General features: G+C 43.5%; 1 protein-coding gene across 1 annotated transcript; it reads right to left on the reverse strand.

Annotated features, from left to right (window-relative positions):
* Positions 1-1,799: 1,799 nt before the first annotated feature.
* Positions 1,800-10,103, reverse strand: LOC129331154 (probable transmembrane reductase CYB561D1). The gene is made up of 3 exons (XM_054981543.1): positions 9,978-10,103; positions 5,454-5,491; positions 1,800-2,467 (listed from the first exon to the last, which is right to left on the reverse strand). Exons 1-3 carry the CDS (start codon positions 10,099-10,101, stop codon positions 1,964-1,966), a joined length of 666 nt encoding a protein of 221 aa, XP_054837518.1. The 5' UTR covers positions 10,102-10,103; the 3' UTR covers positions 1,800-1,963.
* Between the last annotated feature and the right edge of the window lie 2,583 nt (positions 10,104-12,686).

The following is a 12,686-nucleotide window of genomic DNA, read 5'->3' on the forward strand; positions in this document are numbered from 1 at the left end:
AGGCTAAGAAAAAAGACCTAAAAGCAAATGGCAGAATACGCTTGCATTAAGAACAATCTGCAAAATGAAACTGAAGCAAGAAACAACAGATGTAAGAGGCAGACATGTGCAAGAGCTAGGAAAAAGAACTTGATACTGGTATCAACATACTGCAAGGTAAGATCACAGCCACCCTGGAGAAGGAGAACCTGGAAAGCCAGCTTTTCCTGCTCTTGATCACCTGTAATCCTTAGACAGTGTAGTTATTACGTTTCCAAAAATGTGAATCTTGCTTTCAAGCTCACTCCTAGTGCCTTGCTGACTTCAGTACCACGGCTGAAAACAGAATCTTGCTTTCGGCTGAATGAGATAGTTCAAAAGAGTGAAGACCTTATACTGACCACCACTAGTGATGGAACAGACATTATCCCATAGAGAACCATAATACTCAACTACATTCTTACACAGAGATCCCGGACAGCAGTCTTGGTCCAAAGAAAAACCCAAAAACAAAAGCCATTTCACCACTTCCCTGATGAAGGAATTAGAGTTTTCCCCATCACAAAATATGGCACTCTTGAATAGAAAGAATATGTGATATCCCCCTGCAACAAATGTGCAGCCTTAAGAGAGGGCATCAGGATCCTAGCTAACAAATGAGAGGGAAAAGGTGCTCATTGTGCTGGGTCACTGTGAGAGCTGGTATAACACAGAGCTAACTCACTAGGCACTCAGGCAAGGTACTAATTCTCAAGGCCCACCCCACCCCCCATCTGCCTTTTGGGGATATTGAAAAGATTACACTATAAAATGCTGAGTATTATTAATGTGAAAAAACCTAGTCACACGATACAGCAAAGTGGTAGGCTTAGCACATAACCCATATGTTTTTCTGCAATTTATTCTTGCATTTTTCTTGGAACAAGAACCGCCACATTGGCTGATCATTTTTTTTTAAAGCTATATAACCTGTGACCAATAATTTGCTTTGAATTTCACTGATTTATTTTGGTTTGCTTCAGTCCAACTTGTCTCATACAAATTGCCAACTTCCCATATGAAAACATCAGACCTCTTGGATGACAAAGACCTCATCAGTCTGGAAGATTACTTAATTGGTCCTCACTACAATGCTGGTTCTCCATATGAAAAACAAATTCTGTTCCTTGAAAACACTGGAAAGTCTGGGAAAGCAAGACAAATTGAAACCCCTCATGATTGCACCACCATCTTGCATGTGGTTTCTTGAAGACAGGAAGTTCGGTCATCCATGCCTTCCTCCTCAGCATAGATTTTACCCACGACACAGAAATGTGAGCGCAGCTGGAATGAATATGAGTGCTCCAGCTGGACTAGGCTGCACCATGAGCAGACAAAAGTATGGCCAGTTACCCTTCCAGGGTACCAGTTCATGAAGATGGTGTGTATGTAAGAGCTGGGAGAAACTGACACACAGGGGACCAGGGAATGCTTTCACCATGGAAAGGCTGTATGAGCTGGAAAGGTGAAAAAGAAGCCTGATGGGTGAAAACCCATCAGCATTATAGACTATAGGTAGATTTAGAAGATCTACTAATTTTAGGGAAATGTATGCTTGGGATACCCTACACTTTAATGGTTTTCTGCCATTATTCCAGTAGCAATTTACAGTGTTAATGGCATACAGGAAACACACAGATAGAAAACTGTTTGTTTGCTTCATATTCAAGCACCCAGGCCAGCTAAAAATGTGTTTAGCTGATCATATTTCCAGAAAGCTGAAGTATATGCATTAGCAAGTTTTAAAAGACCAAGTAAGCAAGGAAATTCTGCTAGTTCACTCAAGGAAAATAGGTAATTTTACCATATCAAGATACACAGAAAACATACAAAATAGATATGTTAGAACAAAAGGGGCCAAGTAGACAGGAACTCATTCCCAAATGTACTAAAGAAAGAAGAAGGGACCATGAGATAGGATTTCAATTCCTGAGGAGCCCAAGGCTCAAATATGCTCTCTCTTTTTTGGCAGACAAGTTCTAATAGTTTGATTCATAATGATCAAGGCTGGACAGAAGGGTAGGCCCAGGCAGAAATACCAGGCCACCCCTTTAATTTGGGCTTGAAACCAGTCAGAATAAATGCCCAGTACCACAGTGAAAGTGGCTAACAGGTAAACCACCAGTCCATACACCATGTGGTACAGTCGGAGCTGGGCCACAGATAAGATCCTCAGCAGCTGTGGAAACCGCAGGCACAGTCCACATAAGATCTGTCCACACGTGGCCAGAAGTGTCAGGAGACCCAGAAAGCTGTGCCAGGAGACAAAGTGTGGGAGTTCACTTCGGTTCTTGCTAGAAATAATGAAGGCCAAGCCCAGTGTTGCAGCCACGAGTACCAGTGTCGTTGCAGTCCAATGCAGTTGTACTTTGACTCTGTGGGAGCAGGAGCAGAAGATGGAGCTCTCTGGTGAGAAGATCAGGATGGCTTCAGTCAAGCACAGACAGAACTAAGAAAACAGGAACTGATTAGCTACCTAGCAGTTGTCCCCTAACAGACTTGCTGAGAACTCCATCACAGCATGGTAGGGAACTGAATGCACTCAACTGGCTAAACAAGCCAACAGCCCATTTGACACAGGTCTATGCATGAGCACACACACACCCAGCCTGGTTTCCATCCATGCTCATCCATCACACAAGGCATTCATTGAGCGTTCCCCAGGACAGTACTTTCAATTTAAACAACAATAGACACCTTTGAATCTATTGACTGGACATATCTGCTGAGGCACCTGAAGCAAAATGAAAGGCTCAAGCTGGAGGGTTTTCACAGAAAAGGAAAGACAGCATGGCAGAACTAAGTCTGAAGCTTCCAAAACTCTGTATGACACCAGTGCTTTCCGTGGTCATAGATCCAGAGGAGTTAGCTGTGTTAGTCTGTAGTAGCAAAATCAAAAAGAGTCCAGTAGCACCTTTAAGACTAACCAATTTTATTTTATTGTAGCATAAGCTTTCGAGAATCAAGTTCTCTTCATCAGATGCCTGATCCGAACTGGTCAAATACAGAAGAGGAGGGGAGGGGAAAGAACAGGACATATATCACAAGAACAGGACATATATTATCGAGGGCTTATACTACATAGGAATTGTATACCTTCACTGCGGCAAACTGACTCCACACCAAAAGGAGATGTTTACATTTACAAGCAAAGGAATGTTTTGATTGCCTTCACACTAATTGCATCCTGTCTTCTTGTGATATATGTCCTGTTCTTTCCCCTCCCCTCCTCTTCTGTATTTGACCAGTTCGGATCAGGCATCTGATGAAGAGAACTTGATTCTCGAAAGCTTATGCTACAATAAAATAAAATTGGTTAGTCTTAAAGGTGCTACTGGACTCTTTTTGATTCTGTATGACACCAGTCTGGCATTTGTTGTTTAGTAGTAAAATTATAACAAGGATTGTTTGACACGACAGTAAAATAACTGAGACAACGATTGCAAACAGATAACTTTTCCTAGAGAATGAAAGCAGTTTCCTCCTTCACTTTACAGTAGGTACTAATTAAATATGGGGTGATTCCGCACGAATGGTTTTCCCTGCTTCAGCTTCTAAATGACCTCGATTTTGTCTTGCATTTCCACACGTAGGAAGGCAATCCTAGCAGCAGATTCGAAGTCACTGCACGTTTTGTCCGTTTTTTTTCCATCCTGCTTTCCCCCGATTTATTTGTCCATGCACAGCAGATTAGGGATTTTAATCATGCGGAATTCTTTATCCGATGTTCTCCCCACCCTTGCCCTTTTCTCTCGCCCTTCGAATCAACTTAATCTGATTGGCCAATCATGTTTTCTAAGCCACACCCACTACCCTTCCCCTTCCCCTTTTTTTAAAAAAAAAATGTAAAAAAACGTTGCAACGTTTCTACAAATCTATGCAGAAACATATCCTGTGTCACATGACAACAGCTGACCAATAACGGGTCCATTTTACAACATGCCAAATTTGTTACTTGTTGCTCGCTGACAGCTGACAGCTTCTGAGGTAGAGTGAAAGTGTGATGGAGGGACTTCAGCGTTCAACTAGTGGTCTAGGCATTTCATGGAGGGAGAAAGAGACCGTCCTCAACACACCACCTATCACTAAACCACACTGCTCACGAAGAAAGCGGGAAAGATAGACGCGGGGTCATTGGTAACAATTTTCCCTCCAAATGTCAATAGCCAATACTCTTCCACAATATCGGCGGGAAGTGCTCTGGCCTATCCAATATGTTTATTTGATGCAACGTTTATGTGTAGCAATGTTTTTTTGTGAGAAATGTTTTCTAATGTGTTGGTTTGATGCAACGTTTATGTGTAGCAACGTTTTTTTTTGGGGGGGGGGGATTAAAAAAAATGGAGATGTGCATCATTCGACACTTCCCCCAGAAAAAGCGATGAGGAATCGATTTTTATCCTGTCAAAAATTCCGCATGATGGACTTTGAGCCAATGAAATGTGCGAAACAAAAGCCTAATGTGGAATCGGGGAGAAGTGGATTCGTAGGACTCCACCGCGGCATGACTGCTCAGAAAGTCCGATCAAAATTGATCATGCGGAATCCCCCATAGTGTGGCTATCACTGTGTAAATGCAGTTGTGGGAGGGGGAAACTTGGTGCTTTTGTTTGTTCCTTTTGTTGAAAATGGAGAATCCCCGGACATATGTGGCCTACTGCTGAAGAGGAAACATGCATACTCTTCTAAAACTTTAGTCTTGAAAAACAGAGAAAATTATGTTAAAACCACAAATAGATTTGCCGTTTCTTTTTTTAGAGACTGCACAAGCAACCATCTGCTACAGCAAATTAGCGTATACCCTTTACAGGTTGTTTTAAATCCTTTAAACCACACCAGGCATGTATGTGTGGAAGAAATGTACTGGCCATTACCAATGATACCACACACATTACCTAACAAGTGCTTGAGATATTGGCCCAATTAAAATACACACATCTGTTCAGCAGGTCTGGTTGAGTTTGAAGAGACTGTGTTAAGTTTTAGCAGGTATCTCTTGAAGCACTAGAAAGAGAACACCGCGGGGTGTGGGAAGGAGGAGTGTGTATTGCCAGATGTAAGCTCTAGACAAGAGAGTTTCCCTCTCTCTAACAGAAGCTTTCTCAGTTCCTTGTCTTAGAGCTAAACTACTTAGAGCTGACTCTTTCTCTCCCATCCTTCTGGCCCTGCTGCTGCTGCTCTGACATGCCCCCCAACCCTGAGCTCCTGGAGGAAAAACTGAGCAGAGTGGATTTTTGCAAGAGACACTCTTGCAAAAATCCGCTCCACTTGGGTTTTCCTCCGGGAGTCGGGCCCAATTACACTTCCCAGATAAACTTGCAGGAACTGGACACATCAGGCATCTCATGCAGTTTGCCTCTGAGTTGTTATGCTACACACTCCATAAGCAAAAGTAGCAACACCAGATATATAAGCAGAAGATAAAACTAACTTACTGCTATTGACATGAACATTGGGTGCCAGGAAAATAAACCTGGAAGAAAAAAGAAAAAAATGCTTGAACAAAGCAGAACAATCCTCCAATCTATAAATAAACATGTCATAAGTAACAGATTTGATGGTAGCAGCCCAAAACAAAGGAAGTCTGATCCATGACAATTGTGATTGCAGTGTCAGGCAGTCCTGCAAGATCAAGCAGAATTTCCCCCTCACCAGCTGCAGAAAGGGGATGGATGGGAAGAGAAGAATCATGTGTATATTTCATGGCTGAAGAGGCAATGCTATGCACATAAAGGACTCTGCATCATAGCATGGGTATCTTCATTCCCCACTTCAATATATTTTACATTGCTGTGACTGATAGGAGAATGAGGTTTAAATTTTGTTCTCAAATAAGCCTCATTTCTGAGGTAAAGCTCCTCTCCATGTTATCTATATATAGAATGCAGATCAGCTATACATAGGATGCTTTTAATATGTGCAGCTTGTTCCAGTTACAGAATTAGGAGGCTGCTGAAATTTGATTATTTTGGAAACAGCTGAGATGACTGCACAAGTTAAACAATCTGGAAGCCTTGGGAAGTTCTGTATGTTCCATGTTCTCACCTCTCTACTTCAGGAACATTCTTTCTTGATGTTGGGGTGGGGGGGTGGGGGCAACATCCTGCCCTCTTCCTTCTCAATCCCTCACATGGTCAGGCCCAGAAGGGTTACAGATGTACCTTGTAAACATCTTTACACCAGCTAGCTGATCAATGACAGCTGGCCCTTTGACAGACAGTTGCCGGACAATCAACTGTTGGGAAGTTCCCACCCCTCCCTCAGGGTGAGAAAGGGGAATAACAGGGCAGAAATTGCTCAGAAGGCACTACTGGTCCCTTGCAGGCTTAACCACTCCCTGAAGGGCTTCTGAGTAGAGGGAGGCTACAGGGCATGCCCCAGGCCTGACGAGAAGAGGCCAATAAGGACAGGCCAGTTCTGGCACCCAGCTCCAAAGGGGTAGAGTGAGAAGAGAAGGGATAGGCGGTACCCAACCCTTGCCTGTTTCTAGGTGAGGCCAAGGAAGTGCACTTCAGCCAAACTGGGCCTTGGCGCCTGGGTTCCTACACCAGACAACTTCTGCTTTCCTCACATTTTTAGAAACAGATCTGTCCTCATATTTTAAAGATTCTACAAACATGACTTTTAAAAAAAAGAACAGAAGAACTAAAATACTGAGAACTGTTTGCTTTAAGCACATACTATGATTTGATTTCCATGCAAACTTTCCAAGGCTTTATACTGTTATGGGAGGGGGGAGGGTCAATATTGTGACAGCCATTTTTTACAAAAAGAAATCACATGAGGCTTGGAGCACTATGGTAAAAAATTACTAGAAAATTCCCAATGAGAAAGTCTATAATGGTAAGCAAGTGTTTCTGCATTCCCACTACTAGTGACCTCCTACCATAAGCAGCTATGGGGGAGTCGGGTTGTCTTCTTAGAGTAAGGCTAGAGTGGGACCCAACAGACTCCCTGAACCGACTAAAACGTGCACATGGGAAATAAAAGACCCTATAATTCCCTGCCACCACCAGGGATTCTGTGGCAGAAGTACAAGGTTTATCAACCAACAAGACAAGATTGAGGACTGTCCTTGAAGTTTGAAAGTCTCTTTACTGCTTGGATCACCTATCTCATCTGCTCTGTCAAGATTACTTGAACAAGAGTACATTCTAGAATGTAGCTGGAAGGAGATGCCATAATTCAAAAGGCTGATGAAGGTTTTTAAAAAATAATTAAAGGTATTTTCCTCCAGTTAATTAACAAAATTAGTCTAAAATTGCCAAAACACTGCGTAGACCTTAACATTTTTTTCTCACTTTGACTGGAGCACATGCAGGAGAATCATTGTCCTTAAGAAACACTGCTAGAAAGGCTATTTCAAGCTCCTAAAAACTCAATGCAATTAATTAGAATTACATGTTAATTGTAATAGGAAAAAACACCTAGTACAAATCCAGCCAAAATGAAACACTTAACTCCATTGATTTGAATAGAAAAAGTAAACTATGTACTTGGCATTCGCACTGAAATAACCCCTCCTCCACCAATTGAAAGTACTTAATTACGGATGAATCGTGCCCATTCTAGCTAGAAACACAGACACTTTCATGTCAGAAGCAATGGAAAGCAGCACCAAACAATGACATACACATAATAAGACTGCCAGATCAAGAACTGAAGAATAAGAGACAGTACAAAGATCTGCTATCTGCCCTATAAAGTTAACTGAAGCTTCTGGATTCTGAAATAAGAAGCATCCATTATGTTCTATAGTGCTGTCATGTTCTAAAATAAGACTTCCAGCTCCTGTAACAGAAGAACATTCCAGACTTAATTAGGAAATACCTACAAAACAGCCACACTGGTTATTAATAAATTATAAAAGGCAACTATAAGATTTAAATTACTGCAGAAAGCTAGGCAGAGCATACTGCGCCAAAAGATATGGACCCACTTGAGGAGCACATTGCACAGTGCAAATACACCTGGCTGATGAGAGACCTTGGCTCTTTCTCTTTCAACCTCCCGTTGAAATAAATGAAACTCAATTGCACAGTTAAATGCATTAATCGTGCCATCCTAAGAGTTTCATCGTTCTAAGTCTATTAAAGTCAATGGGTACAACTATGCTTATGATGACACTACATGTTCTATATCTTTACTTGTGTAGACTGATTTTATACAGCCAGAAGACACCCTCAAGGAATATATTTACCAAATCTATTCCCTCTTTCCCATTACTCTACAATTTTAAAAAGTGTAGATAATTGCTCTTTTCAACTACAGACATCGAAAGTAAACATAGAAAAAACATGCAAAGCATGTGCATGTGACAGGTCAGTGCCCAGATGTTTTTCTGTATATGTTCTGGGAAGCCACACTGTGCCTTGAACTCAGCAGTTACATCAGATGTAATGGAGGACTTGCATGTGCTGCTGTCACACATGACAACCAATGTGTGGTTTGCAGCACTTAGAATCATAGAATTATAGGGTTGAAAGGTACCTCTAGGGTTATCTAGTCCAACCCCCTGCACAATGCAAGAAATGCACACCTTCTCCCCTGCCCCAACCACCCCAGTGACCCCTCCTCCATGCCCCCATGCCCTATACAAAAGTACTTCTCATGTAAGGAATCTGTAATTTCAAACAGTGTTTAAGTAATGTTTGAGATATGTATAAAAAAGTTTTCGGAGAAAAGGGAATGGTGGTTCTTAAAACTGAACATAGATTAGTACTTTCATTTTAGACTTTTTTTCTCCAGATAAAATATACTGACCTGTATTCGCCATTTCACTAAGCAAAGTCTGAAGTCTTTATCAAGCCTAAGGAGCTTTCTTCCAACGTAAGAGGTTCTTCCTCCAAAAAAAGAACCACCAAAGTCAAAAGAAGGTTCCTTAAGTTGTAGAAAGTTCCTCCAGCCTAAGGCAGGATGCCACCCACTGTATTATGTACCTGAACTGATGGCAATTTCTTAATTTTAGCTTCTACAATGTTATTTTAGCTTCCTGTCATTTTCACATATTTTTGCTGACAATACAAAAAAGTCATTATTCAATAAAGTGCATAAACTGAGAAAAGAGGTTGTAGCTTCCTCATGTGCAGGTATACACATGAAACATACTTGCATGGCATCATTGGATTCATTCAGTGGATTCATTTCCAACCCCTTTTTGCCAAAGTGTAAGGGAAGAAAATCGACAAGAACTGGAATTGCAGCCAAGGATAACAATGAAACAGCAGGTAAAGGTCAACAGAGTGGGCTATGGTTGCCATTTCCAGGTTGGGAAATTCCTGGAGATTAGGGAGAGACCTGAGGGGGAATAATGCCATATGGTCCACCCTCCAAAGCTGCCCTTTTTCTCCATGGGAACAGATTCCAGCGGTCTGAAGATGCTGTGATTCAAGGAGATCTCCAAACCCCACTTGGAGGCTGGCAAGTCTAAAGTTGGTTCTTATTTGGGGGAAAGCAAGGGGCTGCACATTTCTTTAGCTTTAGAGTAGGGAGATTTCCACAGGATATGTAACGCATTTATTATGCTTTGTGGATAGTCTGTTCCCAGACTATCCACACAGCATTCTGCAAAGCCGTCTCATTTGTCCTACCCAGCCTCCTTATCTGCCCTCTAAATCATGCAGGTGTGCAGGCATGATTTATACAAGGCAGGCGAGCGCTCCTTTTGCCAGTGCAAGAAGATCCTTCCCTCAGCTAGTTCTAGTCATTGTTAATAAGACAGAAGGCGGTCGCTATTCGAGAATTATTAGCATGTACAAGAAAAAAGTTGCTTTGGAGAAACGAACAACTGCCCCTCGGCAGCGAGTTCAAGCACGCGCGTCCTGGGCAACGGACGCCTCCCGTCTTAAAGACGCCCTAAGGCAAGAGGAGGCGCGTGTTGGGCCTCCCTCAGCAGCAGCAGCCCCCCACTAGCCTTCGGGCTTGCTGTATTGGGGGTGGCGGCGGCGGATGTCACTCACTGGTGCCAGGCCTAGAGAGGAGCAACAGGAGAGCCGTCATGCCCAGCGCCGCCAGGTGCGCCAAGAGCCCGCAGCCCCGCCGCAGCCAGCGAAGGAGCCAGGAGCCCGCGGGAGCGTCTCGCATGGTGAACCTTTCCCCTTCTTCCGCAGGCTACTGTCACAGAGGAGGGCAAAGGGCCGGGTGTGGCTTGCAGCCGGCGGCGACACCCACCTGCCCGCGGAGAGGGCGGGGACCTTGCGGCGCGGCGGGCGGAGCTCGGCTGCGAGCTGGCAGAGAGTCGCTGCCGTTTGCTGCAGAAGGCAGGAAAGGGGTGAGTGGGGCGGGCGGGCAGGCGTGCCCCCTCGCTTTCCCGGCGGCAGGCAATGGAGTGGATCCCCTCCAAAGAGATGCCGTCTTCTTCAATAGTGCTGACGCCCCGAAACATGTGGAGACGTTCTTTTCTTTCTAGAAAATGTTCCTATCCCGCTCTTTATCAAGAGCTGAAAGACCTAGAGCATGCGCAGAGTACCTTTCCTCTCAACGGCCGTTGTCTCCTAGCTTCAAAGAACAGGGTTTTAAGGACCAGAGCGTGATTTACGAGCCGGCTTGAAGTCCGGTACCTAATCCTAGGGCGGTGTAGCTAGCTTCCTTCCCGTGCCGTTTTGACATTTTCCGCTCAACAACCACAACTCGGTTCGAAATAAGAGTTTGTGGCATGGCGATTCCAACCTGCATTAGATTTCATGTCTCAGCATATCGAGTTTGAACAGCCTATAAGGCCCAATGCACTAAACCAAACAGATGGACTGTATACAGCTGTATAGTTTTAACATACAATAGAAGCTGCAGTCCTAGGCAATAAATCCCATTCGAATTCATGGGTCATACTACTAAAAAAAATGCCTAGGATCAGTTTGGAAATGGGTTCATGTCCCCCCTCATCATGCTCAACCCACAATGTGCAATTTTATGGGAAGATACGATTTACCAAGGAGTAATGTAGCACAGTGCAATTTTTCTTACTACTTGGAAGAACAGTGCAGAAAACAAATTCAACAAAGAATTATATACACATTTGTGGGTTGTTACCTAGGAAATCATTGACTGCATTGACCTGCATAGCATCATAATAGTGTGGAGCTAATCATTGCTTACATCCTTGCAACCTACTTGACCAACACACCAATTTCATGTGATTGCTTCTCCCACCCTAGCAGTGTTGGTGAAATATTACAATCTCACACACAATCCAGCAACTTTCAGAGCCTAGCAATTTCTTTATGGCCATCTGAAGGCAAGAGATGAACAGAGGTGGTTTGCCTCTTCGTAGTGATCCTGGACTTCCAAGGTGATCTCCCATCCAAACACTGTCCGGGCTAACCCTGGCTGAGATGACATCGGGCTAGGTTGGCCCATCCTTGTCAGGGCCCATTTGAAATAGCTTTATTGTTTGTGTCATCCATCATATGTGTACTCCCACACAACCATCTGCCTGTGTCCCTCTCTCCTGAAAGCTATCCGTCTCCTGTAATTTGCAATGACTTTTAAAGTCCTAACAACTCCAGTCACCAAAGGACTGCTCGGGATCAAACCACACGAGACAAAATACACTTGAATTACACTCAAATACACTAAAATTACAAAATACACTCGAATTGCCCATGTAATTCGAGTGTATTTTGTCTTGTGTGGTGAGACCCTCAGTCACCCTGTGCTCCCTGCAAGAACTCTACAGATCCGGACTACACTTGGGTCCCTGGTCACCTAATATTGCCCAAACTAACTCACACTCACTGCAGCTAGGGTGTCATCAGATAGTGGTGCAGGCAAATGTTTTTTTCCAGGTGATGGGTTTGGATGGGGAACCTTTCTTCAAATATTTCCCTTGTTGGGCTCCAGTACTTCCTTTATGAGCGTCCTTTAAAGGCTTTGCTTAGCCTCCATGCTTTTGCTCTGAGGAGGATGGGGGTTAGCCAACCCTCCCTCTCAATTAGCATTCCATGGGCTCCACCACCACCACAGAATTCTCATGCTTGCTTCTGAGAGAATGCACATACACGTAAGGTTTTGAAACCCAAGATTAACAAACAAGTCAATTGGAAGCTTTTCACGATATGCACAATCTAGGCAGTTTTCCTCTATATCACACAACCTCTTTGATGTATTCAGCTATTTTCAAGTGAAATCTTTGTGAAACCATTTGAGTGGGTTTAAGAAAGAGAAAGGTATTGAAGCAGTTCTCCATTCCTTGGACTTCCGAAAACAGGGTGCTAGAAAGCCTGCATGGCAGACACTAGAGTGTTTGCTTTGGACGTGCTAATTCCCAGTTCTCCCCACTCAACATTGATGCTGATTTGAAAGGCTGGGGCACTGCTCTGTTTAACAGCTCTCAGATGCTTTAGCGAGAGGCAGAAACACTCCAAGGAGACCTTGGAAGAGGAATAGGATACAAATGTAGCAAAAATTAAAGGGGAATACACCAGGCTCTTGTGGGGAGTGGAGGGTTTTGTTTTTTTTGCTAAAATGATTTCAAAACCTTAAGTAACAGGGACTGTAGCAAGAAGAAACAGAAGGAACTCTATACATAGATGGGCAGGGAGGTACTATCTAAAGGAAACGCAGGGACACCTGAGCACAATTAAAGCAGCACTTTAACTTCAGTTCACAAAGACTGAGATGCCTCAAGTCCCTGCCTAAAACCAGGTGCCATAAGCTACCTTCCCTGTCCC

This window comes from Eublepharis macularius, chromosome 5 (assembly GCF_028583425.1).
Source record: "Eublepharis macularius isolate TG4126 chromosome 5, MPM_Emac_v1.0, whole genome shotgun sequence".
Taxonomy (NCBI): Eukaryota; Metazoa; Chordata; class Lepidosauria; order Squamata; family Eublepharidae; genus Eublepharis; species Eublepharis macularius.